The sequence below is a fragment of the Diaporthe citri genome (genome assembly GCF_014595645.1).
Source record: "Diaporthe citri strain NFHF-8-4 chromosome Unknown scaffold_10, whole genome shotgun sequence".
Classification (NCBI taxonomy): Eukaryota; Fungi; Ascomycota; class Sordariomycetes; order Diaporthales; family Diaporthaceae; genus Diaporthe; species Diaporthe citri.
In genome coordinates, this window is record NW_025064855.1 from 1636089 (window position 1) to 1658961 (window position 22873).

At 55.9% G+C, this 22873-nt stretch overlaps 8 protein-coding genes across 8 annotated transcripts; 4 read left to right on the top strand and 4 right to left on the bottom strand.

Annotated features, from left to right (window-relative positions):
- Positions 1-1884: 1884 nt before the first annotated feature.
- Positions 1885-3207, top strand: INS49_003659 (uncharacterized protein; the record flags this gene model as incomplete). Its single annotated transcript, XM_043164451.1, has 1 exon — positions 1885-3207. One exon carries the CDS (start codon positions 1885-1887, stop codon positions 3205-3207), a length of 1323 nt encoding a protein of 440 aa, XP_043019216.1.
- Positions 3208-3497: 290 nt separating this feature from the next.
- On the bottom strand, positions 3498-4096 carry INS49_003660 (uncharacterized protein; the record flags this gene model as incomplete). The annotated part of the gene is made up of 2 exons (XM_043164452.1): positions 3498-3615; positions 3684-4096. The coding sequence occupies 2 exons, from the start codon at positions 4094-4096 to the stop codon at positions 3498-3500; spliced, it is 531 nt and encodes a 176-aa protein (XP_043019217.1).
- A 785-nt stretch (positions 4097-4881) lies between these two features.
- Positions 4882-6585, top strand: INS49_003661 (uncharacterized protein; the record flags this gene model as incomplete). The annotated part of the gene is made up of 1 exon (XM_043164453.1): positions 4882-6585. The coding sequence occupies one exon, from the start codon at positions 4882-4884 to the stop codon at positions 6583-6585; it is 1704 nt and encodes a 567-aa protein (XP_043019218.1).
- Positions 6586-6697: 112 nt separating this feature from the next.
- Positions 6698-7447, bottom strand: INS49_003662 (uncharacterized protein; the record flags this gene model as incomplete). The annotated part of the gene is made up of 1 exon (XM_043164454.1): positions 6698-7447. The coding sequence occupies one exon, from the start codon at positions 7445-7447 to the stop codon at positions 6698-6700; it is 750 nt and encodes a 249-aa protein (XP_043019219.1).
- A 3273-nt stretch (positions 7448-10720) lies between these two features.
- INS49_003663 (uncharacterized protein) lies at positions 10721-14188 on the top strand (the record flags this gene model as incomplete). Its single annotated transcript, XM_043164455.1, has 1 exon — positions 10721-14188. The coding sequence occupies one exon, from the start codon at positions 10721-10723 to the stop codon at positions 14186-14188; it is 3468 nt and encodes a 1155-aa protein (XP_043019220.1).
- Positions 14189-15239: 1051 nt separating this feature from the next.
- On the bottom strand, positions 15240-17633 carry INS49_003664 (uncharacterized protein; the record flags this gene model as incomplete). Its single annotated transcript, XM_043164456.1, has 1 exon — positions 15240-17633. One exon carries the CDS (start codon positions 17631-17633, stop codon positions 15240-15242), a length of 2394 nt encoding a protein of 797 aa, XP_043019221.1.
- Positions 17634-18137: 504 nt separating this feature from the next.
- Positions 18138-19079, bottom strand: INS49_003665 (uncharacterized protein; the record flags this gene model as incomplete). Its single annotated transcript, XM_043164457.1, has 1 exon — positions 18138-19079. The coding sequence occupies one exon, from the start codon at positions 19077-19079 to the stop codon at positions 18138-18140; it is 942 nt and encodes a 313-aa protein (XP_043019222.1).
- Positions 19080-20974: 1895 nt separating this feature from the next.
- Positions 20975-22577, top strand: INS49_003666 (uncharacterized protein; the record flags this gene model as incomplete). Its single annotated transcript, XM_043164458.1, has 2 exons — positions 20975-21247; positions 21507-22577. The coding sequence occupies 2 exons, from the start codon at positions 20975-20977 to the stop codon at positions 22575-22577; spliced, it is 1344 nt and encodes a 447-aa protein (XP_043019223.1).
- Positions 22578-22873: the final 296 nt, after the last annotated feature.

A 22873-nucleotide genomic window follows, 5' to 3' on the forward strand; every position in this document is an offset into this window, starting at 1 on the left:
GACAGGAAAGGGGCATCGTGGGGTCTCAAAGAGGAAGCCGGCAGAACGGGACCAGCTCATCAATGGCGGAGAAATTAGAAGGGCTCGTTCGCACATTGTCACCGTCTTGTACATTAGCGGGTCACTTACGAGGACTCTAAACCTTGTGCGCGTGCCTCTTTTTACGGGCGAGCGAGGGGCCTGGGGAGCTTCCTCTTCTACATAGGGCACATCTCAGTGGGTCTACATCCTTGTGGGAAAGGCTTGGTCTCAACTTTTAATAGAGGCGACCCCTGGTGACCAGTGGTGATCTCCGGTCCCTGGCAGGGATGCAGAGCTGAACCCCCAATAATTCCACCAAGGACATCTCTTGGCGTGGGGAAGCCTGTGGATGTAGCCGCTCTACCCTGGAACCTGGGCCATCGTTAAGGTCTCGCGGCCGGTGGAAGTTGACGCAGGTTGGCAATGATTGGATACAGCTATGCACCGCTGTGGCTGCTCTTCATGTTGATTGAGAGTCTGGAAACATCCACAGCCTGATCAGTGGGATAGAATGTACCGATTTAGATAATTCGCCAGAGTGCCAGGGTAGAAAACTGGTCGGCTAGTTAGCTCAGTAAACCGCTAGAAATGGTGTCCAAAAGGCCGGAAGCCCCCAGCTAAACTACTAGCTCATGACCCCAGGCAGCTCTCGGGGAGTCCCGCCTATCGTTTGGTTACGACTGGCATCTGCGGTTTCAAAACGTATGTGCTGGGCTCATTTGCTCATCAGCCTGGGATTCGATTACTCGGCGGATTCCAATACGGTCGAGCACGCTGTGATTGATCATGTCTTTGAAGTCGTACTCTTGTTTCCATGGTGAACCGAACAACATGCTCATCTCGTGTCCCAAACGCCTTTAACAACCCGAAACCGCACCGCTATGCGGTTTAACACCCACCAGGGCTTCGCCTGTGCTGTTGACGAGGCGCAAACCGTTATCGCCTTTGCCCAAATGATCATGGGCTACATTCTGGGTCTTCAGAAGCGGAGGGTGAGTTACGCGGAAATGGGCAAGGAGCGGGAGCAGGGCAATTGGGGGAGTGTACTAAGTGGAAGCTGTTGAAGTAGACTCAAGAAAGCTTGTAGTTGCTAGAGTATTGAGACAAGAGAGATCTCAAGCTGGTCAATCAGTAAAAAGACTACGTGCCCTGGCATCTGTAGGAGGGTCGAAAATGTCAATGTTGCCCCTTCCAAGTTATGTGGTGGCATGGTCAATATTCTTAGAAGAGGTCCTCGTGTTTCTCGTTCGACGAGCCATGTTGAGAAGGACAATGGGGCGTGGCCAGCGGTGCTAGGTTGAGACCAACCTGAAACTAGACCCTTATTGCCTATACTTTCCAATTCGTGCTTGAAAAGGTATCCTGAACAAGCAAGATCGACTTCTGAGTGAAGAAAGACTACCTCTAGTGAGAAAGGTCCATCGAGATACTCAAGTGGGTTTCAAATCCATCCATTGAAGTGAGCAACTTGTGGTCAGTCTTTGGGTTTTGACAACTTCATGATGTCATGTATTCCAGCTCTAGATCGACTTGATTCACAAGCCAACAGCACATTTGGGAGTGATTGTGTGCCAGAACAGAACCATTAGTCAGTATCCGTGTAACTACTTATTCGGCTGAGAGGTCATTCAGCTTGGCGGTAATATAATCTTTAGTATGGTGTGTTATGTGCGAGTCATTAGGGCCAAATTGGAACGATTGATTGCGTATGAGAGTACCAACATTCCTGACGAGTGTCTCTGAGCCCCATCGAAACCCTGCAACACATTCCCACCTACAAAAAAGCATCGAGAAGCACATCTTTCAAGTCGAGAAACCACAACTCTCTTCCATCTCTCCTAAACTTCTTTCACCTTCTCCATCATGAGCTCCCAGAATTACCCTCTCCGACAATCGGGCATCTACCGGAACCTTCCGACGTTCGATCCGTCTATAAAAGACCTCACAGCCATCATTTGTGGCGCCACAGGCATTTCCGGCTTCCACGCATTGCGGGCCCTTCTTGAATCTCCTGATCGTTGGCGTACCATCTACACCGTCTCTCGGACGCCTCTTTCTGAGCAGCATCTGTCTCTCATACCGGCTTCACTCCACGAGAGAATCAAACATGTGGCAGTGGACTTTGAATCTTCGCCCGAGGACATTGTGCAGTCACTGAGGAACAACATCTCCCGCGTCGATTATGTCTTTTACTACACGTACATCCAGCCAAGGAGCGAAGGGTTGTCAGGCATGGACCCGCGCATGGCACAGAGGCTGTGCGACGCCAACGTACCCGTGTTCGACACATTCTTGCGCGCCATCGAGGCGGCTGGGCTTCAGCCCAAGCGCATCCTCCTCCAGACCGGCGGTAAGAACTACGGCATGCACCTCGGCCGCGTCCGGACGCCTCTGGTCGAGTCTGACCCCCAGCCCCGGCATCTCCAGCCCAACTTCTACTATCTTCTCGAGGACCTGCTCAAAGACTTTTGTGTGCGGAACCCTACCGAATGGAACGTCGTCAGACCGGCCGGCATCATCGGTGCTACGCTAAACTCCCCCCTCAACACGTTCTATTGCTTCGGCATCTACGCCGCAGTCCAGGCACATAAGAATGAAGCACTTGAATTTGGGGGCGACTTCGACTCATGGCAGTTCGCGGCCTGTCATTCCACGGCCCGACTCACGGGCTATCTCAGCGAATGGGCCGTACTTGAAAAGTCTTGTGCAAATCAGGCTTTCAACGCCCAAGACGGCGGTGGCCTGAGTTGGGACAGGTTCTTTCAGGAGTTGGCGCGGTGGTTCGGAGCGCCTGGCGTCACTGCTCCTTCCGCTGTCTGCCAGTATCGCAACACCCTGGATCTTGCAGGAGGAGAAGATGCGCCCCTTGGCTATGGACCCCCCTTGGTCTTGAGAAACAAGTTCACATTGGCGGAGTGGTCTCGCGACACAGATAATCAGGCTGTCTGGGAGGAGATCAAGGCTGCTTCGGGAAAGATTGTATCCGAAGCCAGCCTCAGCCCGGAGATTATGGGGGGCGACTTTGCTTACCTTAATTTCGGTACATTGGCCATGAACAAGGCACGTCGGTATGGCTTTTCAGGCTTCGTAGACTCTCTTGAGAGCATTTTTGAGTCTTTCAAGGAGATGGAAAGACTTGGTATTCTCCCGCCGATGAAGGTCAGGGCTGCGCGGCCCTTGGAGTAAATTCAGAGAGTGACTCACTTAGAGTCGCTGACGGCGGTGATGATAGCCGGCCTTGAGCTTGGAGTTCTCGAGAACTGGGGCTAGCGGCTCAGAATCCTCGTGGATGCCATGTGGGAATGATGGTCAGAGACCACAGTTGTGTGCGCTTGCGTGATTAGACATGCACTTTTGACAATGAGACAGTCTATGTGCCGTCCAATTTTTAAGTGTGAAGTGCAGCCAAAATTATTATTCGTCCACAGTAGCATTGCCCAAGAACGAACACCCTGCTGGAAACGATACATTTCAAACTAGTCAACCTGAACACCACCTCTCACATTGCCACCCGCAGATCCACCGTCCACATCATCGCCCGCCTCCCGCGCCTCCTTGAGCTCGTTGCGCGCGGCCGCCTGCTCCGCCTTCTTTCTATAAAGGCAAGAGGTGTGAGTCACCAGGTCCACACTGACATTCACATCGGTGTTGGGCACACTTACCGGTCCAGGTCACTCGCGTAGTCATCGTACTTGACCTCACCGTCCCCGGGCGCCTTCTGGATCCCGCTCTTGCGCTGCACCGCGTCGGCGACCTTGCCCTCGCCAAGCGTGGCCAGCTGCTCCGCGTCCACGTTTGGGTTCTGCGGCTGCGCGTCGGACCCGCTGGCGCCGGTGGTGCTCCTCGCCTCTGTGGCGTCGACCGGTCCGCTGCCGCCCTGGACTCCGCTGCCCAGGGAGCTGAATGTGCCTTGGTCTTGGCCTTGGGAGCGCTCGGACGGCACGCTGGCGTTTCCCTGGGTTGACGAGTGATTGTGGGCGCGGTGGTCGGCTACTTTGTTTTCAAGCGGTTCCTTCGTGATGGGGTTCCCCGGCTGGATGTAGGGCTCGATGTTGGATGGTTGTTGGTCGGCCATGATGGCTTGAGGTTTAGTTGGTGGCTTGTTTTTGGCTTTGAATAATCGACGTCTTGTAGTATCCTTTCAAGCTGGGTTAAATCCAAGATTGGCAAATATTCACGACAGAAGCTTTAAACGTGTCTCAAAGAGCGTCTGTTTTCCCGCAGCAAACCAGTGACGTTGATCAGCACCAGCGCCCCGGATGACAATCGATGACGTCGTGGTGCGCAGCCGGCCGCAGACGCAAACATGGCGATCCGGGGCCTTTACCGAGTTCTGATATCTTTGGCATCTCATTTGCACAAACGCTTTGTCACACGCCGATTTCATTGATCTACCCTGAAGTGTATCACATGTCCAATGTCAAGTGTGTCTGCACTTCAGCACCTCTTCTCTGGCTTAGACTCAAGCAGATCAACGTTGTTACTGACACCTTACAATCCCCGAAAATTTAACTTTGAGCCTCAGATCTAGTGTATCTTGTCTGATACATTTTGCTGCATTATCAGGACAAGTGTTTTTCTCCCACGTACTACTCCTCAACCTGACGTGCTGTGTGCTGTCCAATCAGATGTTGTTGCTCTCAGATACCCCGCCTGTCAGCTCCAAGGTGGGTCTAATTATACCTGTCCCGGTCCGTGGCAAGAGATGGCCCGCCTCGACGTTCCGGAGACTTATTTCTTCACAGTGGATGATCTGTCCATATTCATCGCCCTGTACAAGCTTCGATGTACAACATTGGAGTCTTGAGAGGTCCCACCTTGGAAGACATTCCATAGACAGCAGTGACCTCGGCCCTCAAGATGTCAAACACATCCCTTGATCTCCAGCTGAGGCCTGAAGCCGACGAAACAGGCAAAATAGTCAGCCTTGCATTTACTATCACCATCCACGGCCTGTCACTTCAGCCTGGGGACATCCTATGCAACTTCGGTCAAGAAGGCGTGACCAGAGAGCACCCGTCTTGGTATCCATACTACAGACCACACGATATCACAACACTGTTCTCAGACGATGACGGTCCTCTGGACATTCATGCATCCGACGAAGGCAACGATGAATGTATTGCTGAGAGACAGACCAAAGGCGGTGTTGTCTCTGCGTGGAAAGTCCCCGTCGTCGAAGGGAGCGACATCCCCAAAGAAGGCCCAGGCTCTGTCAGTGAGCTTCTTCTTGATCAAGGTGGCATCATAGGGGTGGGGAAGTACTTCATCCCACGGTTCAGCCTTGGTAACGAAGTCCTCATTGCAATCGAGTGGGACCTATGCCACTGCCCTCAGGGAACCAGAGCCGTGACCAGCTTCGGGGAAGGTCCACAACGAGTCGAGTTCACGGGTAATTCCGGCAGTCTTCTCGATTGTGTCTTTATGGCTGGGCCCGTAAAAAGCAATACTATTGGTTCACAATCACCGACTTCGCAAAATAAGGATACGTGCGGCACGTATTGGTTCGGCGAGCTGCCCGCGAACCTAGACGCTGTCACGAGTTACGCCGCCAACATCTTTCCGCCCGTGGCCGAGCACTTCAACGACCCATCCGGCTCATACCGTGCTTTCCTCCGGCGCATCCCAAAGGGGTTTCATGGCACAGCCTTCCAATCAAGCAGCGTCATCGAATACGACCCGTCGGTCAAGGACGAGGACGACTGGGACCTGGTCAGGCTGCTCAACCGCACCATGGTGTCCACCTGGGCCCGTCTCGACCCCGAGGACGACGGGACCGCAAACGAGTGGTTCACCGACGGCCTGTCGCTACTGTACACAGTATTCCTCCCCTTCCGCTTTGGCCAGCGCGGGCCGGACTACTTTCGCGCGACGGTCAATGCTTTCTTTTCGGCGTACTACACCAACCCGCTCGTCAGCAGGGCGCCGACGGCTCCCCAGTCTGAAGATCCGCGTGGCCTCAGTTGGTATGCGTCCTCGGCCAAGGCATACCGGGCTTTCGTTTACATGCTTAAGATGGATGCATTCATGCGGCGGGCGGCCGTGGCAAGGGGCTCAGACGTGTTGAGGCCGATGGATGAGCTCATGCGCGAGCTTTTGGGTCGACGACGAGGCGGGGAGAGGATCAAGAAGGAGCACTGGCTGAGAGGTGTTGCACACTGGCTTGGGGAAGACGAGGCCGAGAGGCGCTTCCGTGAGATGCTTGACGAGGGCGGGAAGGTCAACGAGCTGGACGACATGTTATCCAGCTTTGGGGCTAAATTTGGACCACAACCAACTGAGCAGGAGGGTCTGGATTTTGGATTCGCCAGGGAGAGTCTGGATACGGGGACTGTCGTGGGTGTGGAGGAGCATTCAAGGGCTTGGGAAGCAGGTCTGAGGGATGGGGACAAGATATTATGGTATTCGAGACCCGATGCTTGCGAGATCCATTTTGAGAAGAAGCTGAGGCTGAGTGCTGAGAGACAAGGCAAGAAGCTGGATCTCGAGTATTGGCCAAGATCGAGGGAGAAGGTAAGATGTTGGCAGGTCCTAGAGGGGAAGTACGAGCCGAAGCAAAACTGAGTGGGCTGGTCTCATTCGGCGTAGATATTTACAGAATAGTTCATGAAAATTCAGAACGTTTCAAGATAGACAGACAGTTCTTGAGGCTTCCTGAGTCTTTGTTTACATGGCCTCATTTACGGATCGTGTCCCTGACCTTGGACAAATGCAGCTCCCCTTTCCGGCCCCAGCCCTTCTGCCCCTTCGCAACGTCCGGCCGAAACTGCTCGTACATGTGGAACGCTTTTAAATCCAGCTCGTTCTCTTTACCCTTCCAATCTTGCAAGGCCTCAGTCATCGCGTTCTTTGCCTTGCCGTAACTCTCTTCCGAACCGTATTTCCTCACCAGACTGACCTCTCGCGTCGTCTTGGGCTTTCCCTTGACAATGACGCTGTCGTCCTTGATCTTCATGGGGAAACCCATGACCTTGACTGTTGGGAGATCATCTCCATTCTTCTTGTTCTGGTCCTTGGAGGCTGCGTCCTTTGACTCATCAGGCGGCGCGATCGTTCCAATCGACCGGCCCTTGGAGATGGCTGTGATGGTGGATATGCTGCTTCCTATGCTGAGGCACAGGTCCCAAGAGAAGTCTGGGTATTGGAATTGGGCAACGCACGCGCCCCAGAGCTCAAGTACCGGCGCGCGATTGATGATGATGGCTTTCTCGAGCTCGCTGGTGGACTTTGTCGAGATCTCGGTCTGTCTGAGATCATTGCCGGCCTGCGCTGAGCCTTTGGACGCGCGAGAGCGCTTGGCGGTCTTGACGCCACCGGCCTCATCATCGTTGGCGGCTTTGCGCTTCTTTGGTTCGCCGTTTGTCTTGGATGGCTGAGGCTTTGCTGTGCCCGCTGAAGTGGGTGAGTGATTCTTGCGAGGAGGCATCTTGGAAACAACGGATGGCTCGAGCAACAATATCAGCTCAGTGTAATGCCTCATGGATCAGAAAAAACGGCGAACTCCCGCTCCAGTCCAGAGAGGAGCTGTTGCAATTTTGGTGCCTTGGGAGGTCATCAGGCTGACGTCACGGCGTCGAGCTACAACAATCAAACACGGTGATGGCTGATCTTAACCTCTTGTTCATTCTTCGATAGTCGATTTCATTTACGAGATTATCTCGGCTAGAGCTCAGCATTATTGATGTACAGAGAGAGCCTCACTTGCTCACTCGAAGCAGACACAGCTTCATGGACGAATGTAGTATCTATCGGCCGCGGCACTCCGCGCCGTCAATTGGATTTAGACCGCTGGTGTTTGAGCCAAAAAAAGACCATACGATTAATATGAGGAGGTGTGTTCGCCGACTGAAATTACCCCTTCCAAGAAAGACAGCGTGCGGTCAAACTGCAAATATTTGTCGCGTGATAAAACGGTTTCGTGACAGAGCCCGGTTGTCACCTACACGAAATTTGGTACGATGTATGGCGGGCACTATGGGATTTACACTCGTGTTGGAGAAAAAACAAGACCGGTTCTGGTGGGCAGGTCCTTTGTCTGCGTGTCCATTCCGACTTGGATGGGGTTCAACGGGACGCCTGTACCTGTTCATACATATCCGATTGCATCATGAGCTATTTTGAAAGATGACACAGCTGGTGAATCGCGTCGTTGGTGGCATGTGAAGAGGCATCATGACCACTTAGCATTCGGCTATCACTCTGAACTGTGCGGGCATTAAAATCCTACACATACTTTGCGTGGATACGAGGAGCGTTCTTGGCCTCGAACTCGAAATGGCCGTGGCATCCGCGCCGACACGGTGAATTCAAGGTACGTGTTGTTATTTCCGAGGCAAGCACACGTAACCCCGTGTTGTGAGGACGACAGCAGGGCAGGCGAGCCTCCAATCGTTGAACAACTTACAGTGCTTGAGCACGTCATGGTGCAAGGTCTAGGGAGCGAACGTTGGAGAATATCAATCTGATAAGATCCGTGGGAGGCAGGATCATACGACATCTCGGAACCGAAACGTGCCTCCTCGGCCCCAAGATCTGGGGGTTGAGATCAAAGCGAAGGCCAGGTGGATGGAACCCCGATTTCCCCGCAAAATGGCGAACAGGGCTGGCCACGCTGGCTGGCAATGCTCGGTCCGCCGAGTCGGGCTCGGGAGCGGGCTTCGCGAACGCCGTTGAGCCGGGTCAGACGGACAGATCAGACAAGCCGGTCCCTGAGGCTAGCAGGAGGATCTGTGCCCGCCAGGCTGTGGCTGTCAGGCTCACTGGCAGACGGGTTACGTTATTGAGATCGGCGAGAAATTCTCGCTGCAGGTCCAGGTGACCGACGGTTGTACAGGTTTTTGGTGATCTACCTGTTGCAGGTTTGATGCTGGAATAGTTGATGCAGGATCCTTCCAGCGACAGATCCAAAAAAGCATTCCCCCCTGTCTGAGACACTGTCTCCTCTTGGCCGTCAAAAGTCGAAGTACCTTCCTGCTAATGTGGCTTGCTAGGTGGTGGATGATGTGTGACTGCGACTTTCACAGGACAGGTTCCCTCTAGCAGAGATGGAGCACACCCTCATTCCCAGGCGGCTGGGCTCGTGCCGCGCAGCGCTCCGGCTTCTTCCTGGGGGCAGACGCCGGGCTGCCAATGGGAAGCCAGCCGGTCGTCTGTCAGCCACCGGATTGCAGAACCGGTATGCTGGGAAACCCCACGCACGAAGGGCAGTTCTGACAGGCCTGACGGGAAGCCCCCTGTAGCGGGCTTGCTGTGGTGCCGGCTTCTTTTCTTCGCTAGAAGACGCAGGAAACGCGCTAGGGCGGGATTGAGAGTGGCAGCGGCGCAGCGCGTCCGAGAGTTCCGTCTGCCGCAGACTTCAGGCCAAGACGACTGGGCGATGATGGCCGTCATCATCGTAGAAATTGTGGCAGCCTGACACCCTGAATAGTCTGGGGTATGATGCCCTGGGGCCGGTGAGGACAGATTGACAGGTTCTACGCCCGCATGTGCACATGCAAACGTAGGCGTCGTTGGTCACGGTCGGACAGAAGGAGGGTGGTCTCTAGCCGATCGAGGGAGGTAGACCATGTACTGTACTGTGAAGTCCATCTCGTGCCCGTTCCCGTTCCCACCCCGTCATGTACGAAATACTGGTCGTGGGGCCGAGAGAATTTCAAATACTGAATCCACATTGGTGTCAATGGGAGCCAATCGAGGAGACGGCATTCTGTGCTCTATCTGGCAAGCGGGAAATTGGAGCATCTGTCTTCTTCCGTGTTCTTGATGCCTCTTGTTGGCAAAAAGAAGGAACATGCTTTGTGGACAAGCCCAGGTGCCCAGGTACTCAGGTACTGGGATGCCAGCAGGTTGCAGGCCTCAGGGCCAACATGTGCCAAAGTCCGTAAAGTCCAGGGCTCACTGTCTCATCCACAGGGCCTGCTTAGCCTGCCACACTGCCCCCAGGCTCCGAGTCCTCCCTGCAAGTGCTCCGGGACGTTTTCATGCGGCCAATCAGCAGCCTCATGGGCACGCTCCTTCCCCCTGTCGGTCCCACCCACTGCCAGACCCCACAACAAGGTTTGGGAAGGAGCACCTACTGTATGGGGTACCTAGGTACTCTGGTACTGCGCAGGCCTGCAGGCAAGAAAGAACTGCGAGTGTGTGACTCGTCGCCTCCGAATTCCCAGTCGCAGAGCCCGATGCGATTTTCATATCACCCCCCCCCCAAATTTATCTCCCTCCTACGCCTCCCCTCGATCTGATTCCCCCTTCACTCTCTCCTACATTTCACAAAAAACCCTTCCAAAAGGTCAATACACCCTACCTGAATAGCGCGTTTGTTTGATGTCTTCGTTGGCATCAAATGAACCTGCAGTTGCGCTTTCACTTTTTCCCCCGAGTAAGTCCAGTCCAAACCCACTCTTCGTTTGTCTCGGTTCCACCCGAGTCCATGACGTTCTCTGTACTGCGCGTACCTCGAGAATGTTTTTTGTCGCCCGGCCAAGACCCAAACTTTTGGGTGCAGATCTAAACCGCAGCATCGTCGAGGCGACGCAACCCAGCACACTTTCCCACATGCAATCCCTCACGACTGCATCCCAATATTTGTTTAATTCCTGGTCAATTCAAGGCAGAATCAAACAATATCTTGCCAAATGCACGCGTTGCTGACCGGAATTGCCGATATCTATAGTCCCCCCACTCTAAAGGCTTCACCTAAATGCCTGGATCTATCTACAACAATTTATACACGAACTTTATCCGTTCTGGGTTCACCAAATCTTTCACCCACGGCTACGCACAGTCTGTCGTAGCTGCTACCCACCCTCATGTTCTAAACTCCCAGAACCGGCCGTCCTTTGCGGCCCGGAAACGCCAGTCCACAAATCGCCTCAGTCGTCTGCAGCAGCTTCAGAGCGCCTTCCATACCAGCGCCCACCAGTCCTCCAGCCTCCCGACCGAGCATCGGCACGAGAAGCTCGCCAACAACCATGGAGGGCTAGACGCCTACTTCGAGAACCTCCAGAAGAAGCAGTCCGCCGAGGACGAGGAGGAGAATGAGTGGGTCCAGTACCGCTTCCAGGACAAGATCGAGTGGAAGCCCTCGCCGGCATCCATTCTACTTGGTTCTGAGGCGCGGACACTTGAGGCGAAGGAGGCTGATGAAGATGGCGTCAGCGAGTCTGCTTTCTCGGAAGAGGAGCAGGCCGCCCTCGCCCACATCGATGCTGCCCTTGCCAAGGAGATTGAGGCCAGGCAGCATCTAGCTGGCGAGGATGTCGGCGCATCGACGTCTGCCCCTGAAAAGGCCGCTGAGCCTCTCTCGCCGGCAAGCGTCGCCCGTTCCGTCACACCACCGGTTGATCCACAATCCCAGAGCTACGCGGACCACCTCACTAAGCTCTCCGAGACGGGACGATATGCCGAAATCCCAGCTGTCTTCGAGGCCATGTTGGTGGCCAGCATCCAGCCCTTGGCCACCTCCTACAATGCCCTTCTCATGGCCGCCATTCATCTTCCGGCCGAGAAGATTGAAATTGTCTCCAAGGCACTGGACGTTTACACCGACATGATGCGCCGAAAGGTTTCCCCGGACAGCGATACGTACAACATCCTGGTCGGTCTGCTGGCCGCCCGGTCACTCGAGGTCTCCTCCTTGAAGAAGAGGCTCGAGGACAAGCGCGCTCGGTATGGCGGCATGGACGAGCCTGGCAAGTTCATGTTCGCATCTTCCGAACTCGAGCACGCAATTCTCTCCGAGGATGACCGGCTGTATTTGGCCATTAAGCTGTTCAAGAACTCCGTTGCTTGCCAGCGGGATTTGTTCTCGCCAGAGACTTACCACCAGCTGATCTCGGCATGCGCTCAGTCTGGTCGCGTCTCCGACATGCTCCACCTCTACGAGCACATGGAGACTAACAAGGCTACGCCATTCGCTGCGACATTCCCGGCGATGATCACCGCCTTTGCTAACTGTGGAGACCTGGTCAGCGCTGTAGAGTGCTATAGCGAATACCGGACCCTTGCCATCGCCAACGACAACGGCGAGGCCACCCTCAACGACCGTCTCGATGCTCAGGTCTATGCAGCAGTCATCAACGCCTACATTGTCTCAGACAAGCTCGAAGGTGCCATGAAATTCTACAAGAAGATCGTGCACGAGTATGGCGTACGGGCCGCGAGCATCAAAGATGCTATCATTAGCCTTGGTTTCGTGAAGGGTTTGGTTCATCGCGGCATTTACCAAGAAGCTCTCCGATGGGCTCAGGCTATCGAGGACGAGTCACGGGCCCAGTCCATGGCCGAGCTTACGGTGTCTTCGGCGGACAATGGCGACAAGCTCACAGCCATCGCCGCGTTTGCGAACATTCCCATCACCTTCAACGACATCGCCACCCCAGCAACGGCCCTTTTGGCACTAAGCATTCGTGGTGGTGAGGTGATGGAAGCATGGCGATATTGGCAGATCCTCAGCAGCCCTGAGACTGCCGTTAATGCTTCCTTCATTGAGCCTACTGCCATGTTCGCCGTCGCATTGATCGGCTCTGGACAGGTTGTCGAAGGTCTGAACGAGGCCGAGGCGATGTTCCACCGGATCCGCTCGTCCAACCCGGACGATGCGCACCTGGCAGCCGAGGTCGAGGAGGGTATGGACTTTGTCTCGCGCTACATGACTTCTCGGGGCATCACCGATCCCCGAGAGTTGGCGGCTTCTCAGACTAGTGCTCCCTCACCATACCAGTCAACACCTTCCGTCTCAAGTTACGAAGACACGTTCGACCCATACGCCCATAACACCGATTTCAAAGGCTCGTCGCTCATATCCGACGAGCTAGAAGGTGCTCACGGCCGCAAGGGCCCTAAGCTGAACGATGCGCTTGCCCGATTCCGCAACATGCGTCGAGCTGGCCGCCACCCTCGGTACATCACCTACGCCAAGCTCATCTCTGCCGCCGCCCGTGACGGCAAGATGGAGACGTGCAACGATATCCTCAACATGGCTCGCACTGATGTTCCATTGCTACCTCAGTATGCCGTTGTTCGTTATGGATGGTCATCAATCCTGGACTCGATGGTGGGTGCTTGCCTCAGCCTCGGCTACAGAGGCCAGGCCGAGCAGTACCACCAGGAGCTATTGGACATGGGCGCCACTCCGTCGGCCAACACCTTCGGCTTGTACATTACCACGCTCAAGGAGTCTACCAAGACCTTTGATGAGGCCTCCGAGGCGGTGAAGATCTTCCACCGCGCCAAGGCTGAGGGCGTCGAGCCGAGTTCCTTCCTCTACAATGCTCTCATTGGCAAGCTGGGCAAGGCTCGCCGTATCGACGACTGTCTGTTCTTCTTCGCTGAGATGCGCGCCCTTGGTATCAAGCCAACCTCCGTCACATACGGCACCATTGTCAACGCCCTCTGCCGAGTGTCTGACGTGAAGTTCGCCGAGGAGCTCTTCGATGAGATGGAGGCCATGCCAAACTACAAAGCTCGGCCTGCACCTTACAACAGCATGATGCAGTTCTTCCTGACCACCAAGCGCGACAAGTCCAAGGTCCTGGCATACTACGCGCGCATGAAGGCAAGGGGAATTTCGCCAACCGCCCACACTTACAAGCTGCTCGTTGACACGCACGCGACTCTTGAGCCTGTGGATATGCAGGCTGCTGAATCTGTTCTGGACAGCATTCGCGCTAGCGGTGGCAAGCCTGAGCCGGTGCACTTTGCCTCGTTGATCCACGCCCGTGGTTGCGTTCTCCATGACATGGCCGCAGCCCGGAAAACCTTCGACCAAATTATCAACGACCGCAGTATCACCGCGACGGCATCCCTCTTCCAGGCATTGTTCGAGAGTATGGTGGCCAACCACTGTGTTGCTGACACTGAACCACTTCTCATGGAGATGCGCCGGCGGAAAGTCGAGCTGACTCCTTATATCGCGAACACTCTGATCCATGGATGGGCTTCTGAGGGCAACATCGCGCGTGCCGAGGATATCTATGGCGCCGTTGGACGTGACCGCCGCGAGCCGAGCACGTACGAAGCAATGACTCGCGCATATCTCGCTGTTGAAGACAGGGAGAAGGCGAGATATATCGTGTCAGAGATGATGGGACGGGGTTACCCCAGTGCCGTCGTCGGGAAGGTGGTGGAGCTCGTAGGTGGTGGCGAGCACGAGGCTGCAGCTGTTTAAACCACGTACCTGAGGATGCGAACTCACTCGATCGACTCTGTTCTCCATTTCCTTTGTGTCGCGCCTCTGATTTGCTGTCTTGTTTGATACCCCTTGATACGGTGCGTGAAACAACAACGGGGGAATGACGACGGACGAGAAACACTGTCCGGTGGACGTACAAGAGCAAAGGGGTGTCTATGACCGTGAGGCCGGCACGTGTTGGCTATATCTTTTCTATCCAATTTTCCTATGTCTTGTCATTACAGCGGGCGTCGGTGTGTTGAAAATTGGATCAAACGGCCGCGCCCACGAGGCATGCTGGCTGAGGGATGGCCTAGGATGGAATGGTCTATCTGGTTGGTTGGGTCTGGTTGCCCAACCTGGTGAGGTATCGTCGTGTACGGATGGAAGGAAATTCCGGCATGGGACGCTTTTGTTTTTGTTATTTGAAGCAGTCGAGGCACGATCTTCCTGCTCGCATCTGTCGCCATTGGCGGCGTATAGACAAATCTCTACTCTGCATATCAGCAAGAAAAAGACATGGACATATTAAACAAGCGATGGGCGAATGGAACGGAATATTTGGCATGGCGGCTGGTCTCGGGTCGGTTGGGTCGGTCATCATCTGGATGAGGGGAATGTGTACTCGGGTACGGCAGGCATCTAGAGATGATGGGCGGCGGCGACGTTGGGACGTTGCCTGTGTATATTACATAGAGCCATCGTTGGTAATGATAAATGTCCAACGGCAAGTTGGTGTCTTTATCCAAACAGATGACTTTCCGGAAACTGGCCTGGGACTTATGTGATTGTGATTGCTGATACGTCCAGTTCAGTCGGTTGGTCAATGTATAAAGCCAGACATGTGACGCGTGATGGAGAAGTGAGACGTTGAGCAATACAGTAGAGTCCTGAGATTTCACCAGACACAAGGAGAGAAGGACAATGATGACCGATCGGGCGCGGGGATAAAAGGGCCGCTATATTGGCAAAGGTTTATGTACATGAGAGAGACCAGAGAAGGAGAACAGAAAAATCATCGTCGCTAATTGTGCTATATCCACCCCATCTATGCAATATTGAACTCGCTGGCCGCGTTCATCTTCCTAAGCATCTCCTCCATCTTCCTCTTGGCAGCCGCCGCATCCACGTCACCACCGTCCGCATCGTCCATGAAGTCGGCCTTCCTCTTAGCACCGCCGCCAGAGCCAGCAGAAGCGTTGCCGCCAGCCTGCTGCTGCTGCGCGCCGGCTCCCTTCTTGTGCGTGCGCTTCTGCACGCCCCCTCCGATGCCGCCCGGCGCCTCCCTCAGCCCGTAGCTCTTGGCGATGTGGCCCAGGTGCAGCTGCTGGATGTCGAACACGTGCCGCTCCTCCTTGACGTGGGTGGCGTAGGCGCGCACGTGCGACCTGAACGCCTGCCGGGCCGAGTCGATGATCGCCGCCCCGGAGCCCTGCTGCGGTTTCGGCGCCGGCGTTGGCTTCCTGCCGCCCTTGGTCGGGGCTGGCTTGGGCGGCTCCGACGCCAGGATGCGCTGCTCGAGGTGCAGCTGTAGGGCCTCTGCCCTGGCGTGTGGGGATTGTTTCTGTGGTGGTTGCTGTTGCTGTTCCTGCTCCTCCTCGTCCTTGCCCGGGACGGGAGGAAGCGCCACTGAGGTGGAAAAGCCCTTTTGAAGGACAGTCTCGTAAGACTGGGCTACCGCCGGAGGCGTGGTAGGCAACATGCCGATGTAGCCTTCCTCGCAGCCGGGCAGCAGGAACAAGGCGGCCTTTCCGGGCCGCCCTGCACGAGCCGTACGCCCGATACGATGGACATGGTCCGCAATGGCAAAGGCCGGGTCATACTCGATGATTAATTCCACGGCAGGGACGTCGAGACCTCGAGAGGAAATGTCGGTTGTGATGAGCACAGCAGGGTCTTTGCAGGTTGAGAAGGAGCGGAGCGTCGAAGTGCGCATCTGCTGGTTGAGAGAGCCGTGGAGCTTGTGAAGCAGGACGGTCGGGTTGGCCGGGGACGTAATGTAGCCAGCAGGATGTACAGTTGTGGCCGTGTGATCTGGTTTGCCCTGTGAAGTCTGCGCTGGCAGTTGCGCTGACGTAGTGGACTTGAGTATGTCGAAGTGGAAATCAACCGAGTCGGCGCAGGATATGAAGACGATTGCCTTCATTACAGAGCCTTTCCGTGCGAAAGCGTCCTTCAGGAAGGCGATGAGTGTGACCAAGCGCAGTTTGGCTGGGACAACCAGATATGTCTGCTTCAGCTGAGCCGGTGCGGCGAAAATCGCTTCTGTCTTCGCATTTTCTTCGGCGTCGTCCTTGGAATTGGAGGCAGTTATGAGGACAGCGTCCTGCAGACTGATCTCGCCGAGCTTGTTGACATTTGACTTCATCGTTGCGGAACAGAGGACTGTTACCCTTCTCTTTGGCATGGCCTTTGTGAGCAACACGCCCTCCTTGTTCTTCTCCTTCAGTGGCTCCTCTCGGATCGCTGTCACGATCTGTTTGAGATCTTGTTCGAAACCCATCTCCATCATCCTATCACCCTCGTCAAGTATGAGCCACCGAACTGTTCCAACATCGAGAATCTTGGTGTTCTCCAGGTGATCTGTCAGACGGCCAGGCGTGGCGACGAGGATATTGCAGCCCTTGCGAATACGAGCCTTCTCCGAGTGCTTGCTCTCGCCTCCCATGACGGTGGTGCTAACGATCCATGGGCAGCAGCGCAGTAGCTTTTCCAACACGACAGATATCTGCTTGCACAGCTCTCGAGTCGGCGCAAGAATAATGGCAAATAAGCCCGAATTCCTGTGTACATTCGCACCCGTAGTACTCCCATCATCGTTGCGGCTCAGGGCTACGATCCGTTGCACTATTGGAAGTAGATATGCCAGAGTCTTTCCGGAACCTGTCTGCGCCTGCAGGAAAGCGTCGTCGTCCCCCTCGACGAGCTGCGGTATGGTGTTCTTCTGGATCGACGTGGGCGCCTTCATCTCGAGCTTCGACGACAGGTGCTGGGCTATCCTCCGCGACAAGCCTAGCGCATGGAAATTGGAGGCCTCCTCGGACAGAGGCGCATTCGAAGGAGCCGCCGGCTCGGGCTCGTTCGCCGGGGCGGCGTCATCGAAGACGGTCTTGGCCGTCGGGTTGTAGGTGAAGAGCTTGGAGGTGACTTGGAACGGCTTAGAGGGGTCGTGGTGGTTGCCGCCCGGGCGGCTGGTGGGCCCATGATCGGTCCTTTGTCGCTTCGGAGGTCGATCTGAGGAGAAACCAGCGGAATGTTGAGCAGAGGCACCGTCGGTGGGTGGGGGTTTCGATGTCGAGCCCGTCCTCTCGTTCTCGCGGGCAGTGTCCTTCTTCTGAGCACGGCGGCGATCTCTCCAAGAACCTCCGACATATTTGACCTTCTTGGCAGCGAATGAGCTGTCCCCAATAGGGGCCAGGTTGAGGACCAGATCATCAGCCATTGTCGTTGCGGTGTTGTATGGCCAGTCGTGAAGACGAGGGGACGGGAAACAGAAAGTCTCTGTTCCCATACGAGCGGCACCCGAGTCCTGGGGACGACGAAAATTTAGTGGGCCTTGGATCTATCCCCGCCTATCGGTTGGTCAGGGCCCACTCTGCGCCGCCTGGGCTGGACCTTGCAGCTATGCGACATGGGATTTATTTCTCTCGTCAAAGTGGGAACCACGGTCAAAACCGCGAAGACGATATGCCAATCACAAAATATCATATCCAAGTAGTCTGCACGCACATTATGTATGTGCAGCGTTGCGTCAACATCCGCTGTAATGGGAGGGCTCTGTTATGCGGTCTTCTTTTCTGGACTCGACGTGGACAACATGGCTCCAGATGCCAGGCAGTCTTTTGAACTTCAGCATTGAACCCAACTTAAACGCAAATGAAAGCGTGAATTAACACTTTAGGGTATCTTCACACCTCAATTACCAGACCCGTTCCTGATACAAAGCTCAAAACATCAGACCACCCACTCCCAGACCGACACCCAACCCCAGCAGCGGAGCCATGCCCAAGCCACCGCCGTAGCCGTACCCATATCCGCCGCGGCCGTACGGCCTGCTGTACGGGCCGACCGGCCTGGCGTACATGTTCCCAGGGCCCGCCATCATCCCGGGCGGACCACCAAAGTACCCTCCCCTGTTCCAAGGGTTGACGAGGCGAGCGTTGGGGTGCCCGCGCAGGCCCGGCGCGCCCTGCGGGGGCTCGATCCAGACCTCCCTGCCCTCGCCGTCCCTGCCCAGCAGCTGCGGCTCGCCCGTCTCGACGGCGCGCGCGATCTGGCGCCGGATGTGCTGGTGCTGGTAGTAGGCCTGCCTCTCGGCCTCGGCGCGCCTCTCGCGCTTGGCCGCGCGCTCCTGGTGGGTCGAGCTGGTGAGCTTGTCCTTGAGCTTGCGGCCGAACTTCTCGGGCCCGGAGAGCTTCTCCGGGCCCGTGTCCAGGAACCCCGGCTGCTGTTGTGTCGCTGTGGCTGCCGCTTGGCCGTGGGTGCGGGCGGTGTCGTCGTCGCTGCTCTCTGCCTCGATGTCGGCGAGGCTGTGGACGCGCTGCATGCTCTTTATTCGCTCTCGCTCTTGTTCAGGTAAGGAGGCTAGGTACTGCTCGTCGTCATGAGGATGGTGCCAGATTGAGCGGGGCGGGGTGGCTCGCGTGTCGACGAAGAATTGGTGATGCGTCTGTTGGTCGTATTGTCTCACCCAGCCTTCTGGAAGACCTCGGGCCGAGTCCTCCATGCTACGTCGCTCTTCAGGTGGGATTCCATTGCGAGTTCGCAAAGGTACGGTGAGGTTATTTGTGTCTTGGGGAGGAACGCCTGCAGTGTGGGCTGCCTGGGGCTGCGATGAGCTGGAGGAGCTTGCCTCGTAGGGTGGAGGAGGATCTTCGTATGATGGCATGATGGTTTTGAGAATTTCAATTCCTAGGTTGAATACGACGGTGATTTGATGCAGAAGTCAGAAATAACGGCAAATTCACAAAAAGTTGGTCCTATGTAATGGGTGTGCTGTTGCATGTGCTTCGCGCCTGCACTGTATGATGCCGTTGCGCATACATGACGTCAAAAAGGTACATGAGCTGTAGGTTTGAGCAGCACATAACGGCACTTGGACTCGACGGCCACTTTCAAAAGTGCCTCCAGCTGGAAGTTTGGAGTACATTAGAATTCGACACTAGGTCACTCCATCTACTGATGACTTTTGCATAAATTGAAAAGCAATCAATGGCTTTGTCAGAAGTAATTGGTGACCGTTTCCCCGAGCGTACCTGACCACTGTGAGCTTACCATAATCAAGCCATGTGGCTTGTTCGTTAGGTGTATCTAGGTTTGAGGACATTTGCCGTTGGATGAGAGGACAACTATCTGTCTTGTTGAACAAGTTCAGTCCAGCCTTTGAATTGCGCCGGGAGATCCACGAGAGAAAGAACCGCCCTGGCCATGTGGAATGCTTGACACTGCCCAGATGGGAGCCACCGAATACCGGTAACATTGGGAGATTGACGAAATGATAGGAAAGTGCACGCTGAACAAGACTAGTGTGTTTGCATCGCTCAGCTTGATACTGTAGCTGAACAGCTTAACAAGCTCCAGGATGTCATATTTACAGTAGATATCATAAATCCAAACTCGACGCAATGCCTGTACTACTAGGGTTAGGATTGGCCACGAACCCCCAGATCCAGCCCCCGGGCGGGCTTCACACTATGTGACCCAGACAGCCTCACTGCCTGTGCTTGAGCATAGACACAATCAGACCTGGCATAGAAGGTGTATGCCTGACTACCATATTAGAGTGCTCTTCCGTCATTGGCTATGGCGTGTTGCCATTTGAGGCGCCATAAAGCAGTCGCCCACGTCGTAGTCGCCGCGACGCCGACCTTCTTGAACGCACTACTTGGGGTAGCATTTGCACTCACTCTTATGCGTAACAAAAAAGTCCATGCCCGACACTAGGCCCGTCATCGTGACTTCACCTTCCTTTGGCCGGCTTGGGTGCATGTCAAAGCCGGCGGATTTGAGTTCATCGGCAGCGCTGAGCGGCTAGCCAGCCATGGCCACAGCACAGCAGAACACGGCACGGGACAGCACATCGTACAGCACCAGGCTGCCAAGGACGAGCTCGTCCGCACGCTCCGGACTAGCTGAGCTGAAAAAAGAGTCCCAACTCTGGCTCAATCAGGATCCTGCATGTTTCTGTCTGTGTAAGTACAGTAGAGTGAAAAAAGGGGCGCAAGCTTGACTGAAAAGGGGCCAGACTCATGCAGGCCTGCCCCGCAGTCCCACAGTCCCCGTAGCTTATTGCTGTGTGCATATCACAGTGCGTACCAAGACATGCCCATGCATGGACTGGGAGCTTCTTTCCCCAATCGAGCTCCCCTCCATCCATCGTTGCCCGAGATCACCGTTAACTCCCATCCGTGCCTGAAGATCCCACGCCGCTTGGGTGCACCCATACCTGGGATTAAACTTTGAGCATCGCCGCTGTCGTCATTGAGGGCATCGTGCTACTCACATAGGGCAAACCCAAGCACTGGATCTGGCGGGGCCTTGCCGATCCCGCTCGCTTATTTCATATCCTCCCGCAGTCCGTCTGCCCGACCAAGCTGACATTGACCGAGACTCTCCTGTCCTGTCCTGTCCTGTCCTGTCCTGTCTTGACCGTACTGTATCTATCCATTGTGCTGCTCCCGGGTGCCACCGTGACCTGCATCGGCATTGGTATCCCACCAGATTGTATCCGGGATCCTGCATAGCAATCAGTCAACCCCCGTCTCGATTTCAAGAAACAGAACCATGACCGTCCAGTCCGAAAACCCGACGACCGCCGTGTCCGCCCCGGGGAAGGTGCTGCTGGCCGGCGGCTACCTCGTCACCGACAGGGACTACACCGGCCTTGTCTTCGGCCTCGATGCCCGCATCAACGTCGTCGCCCGTGGCATCCCCACCTCAAAGGGCGTCCAGCTGACCGAGATTGTCGTCGAGAGCCCCCAATTCGTCGGCGGCATCTGGCGGTATGGCTATCATCTCGCCCCTGAAGACGGCGGCATCACCGTCACCCAGCTGCAGGTGTGAGTGACGTCTCATCTGGGAAGCACCTGCCCACATGCTTCAGCCTCAAAACCTTGTTCCATCCCTTACCCCCTCTTGCCTCACTGCTTGCAATGGGCCACACTCATGTGCATTCGCCGTCGTGTCCCGTGAGAGACATGTGCCCAGTCAGCTTCCAGCCGGCTATTCGACCACGCCAGCTCTATGTTCACTCATCTTCTCCTCCCCCTGGACTCTGATCGCAACTAACCACCACAAAAGCGGCTCATCGTACCAGCCCAACCCCTTCATCGAGACAACTCTCAGCTACGCGCTCACATACATCTCCCGCGTCGCCCACCAGCGGCCCTCACACAGCATCCGATCCGCCAGGCTCACCATCCTCGCCGACACTGACTACTACTCCGCCGCCTCATCATCACCATCAACAGAATCCACAGCCAGCCCATCCAGCAACAGATTCATCCCCTTCGGCACCACCCTGAAGGACGCCAAAAAGACGGGCCTCGGCTCCTCCGCGGCGCTCGTCACCAGCCTGACCGCCGCCCTGCTGTCCCACTACCTGGGCCCCATCCACTTCGACCTGTCCACCGACAAGGGCCGCACCGTGCTGCACAACCTCGCCCAGGCCGCCCACTGCCGCGCCCAGGGCAAGATCGGCTCCGGCTTCGACGTCGCCGCCGCCGTCCACGGCAGCTGCCTGTACCGGCGCTTCTCCCCCTCGGTCCTGGACGCCGTCCCGCAGCCGGGCCAGCCGCACTTCGGCACCAGGCTGGAGGAGGCCATCAGGGGCACCAAGTGGGACACCGAGATCCACAAGGACAAGGTCAGCCTCCCCCGGGGCGTCGCCATGCGCATGGTCGACGTCGAGTGCGGCTCCCAGACCGTCGGCATGGTCAAGGCCGTCAACGCGTGGCGCGCCGCCGACCCGGAGGGGTCCAGGGCCCTGTGGGACGAGCTGCAGGGCCGCAACGAGGCCCTCGCACGCGTCCTGGCCGACGGGAAGGTGGACGACCTGCCGGCCGCGCTCAAGGCCAGCAGGGAGCTCGTGCGCGCCATGGGCTCGCGGTCCGACGTGCCCATCGAGCCCGAGTCCCAGACGGAGCTCATCGACGCGCTGTCGGCCGTCGAGGGCGTCTACGGCGGCGTGGTCCCCGGGGCGGGCGGCTTCGACGCCGTGTCGCTCCTGGTCAGGGACGACGAGGAGACGGTCGCGCGGCTGGAGCGCTTCCTCGAGGAGTGGTCCGCCAAGAATAAGGACAGCAAGGTCAAGCTGCTCGGTGTCAAGGGCGAGCTGGAGGGCGTGAGGATCGAGAAGCTGAGGGAGTTTGACGGGTGGCTTTCCTGATGCGTGCTTGCTTTTCTGGGCACGCACAGTCTCGCGGGGTTCTTCTGCCGTTGGAAACCTCTTTTTTACTTTTTGCTGCTCGAAAGAAATGGGAGGCTGCGTGTAATTTGCCCGTATATACCACGAGACCCAGTCGGGCGGATAAGGGAAAAGCAAAGTGGATTTCAAGGCCGGTCTTTTGTGTCAGTCAGTCACTCAGCCATCGAATCGAAATTTTGTTTGATTCTTAAGCTTTGCGTGCTTTGCGTGCTTTGCATTATTGAGGTTGGCATCAGCCCCAACTGATATGTGAGTAA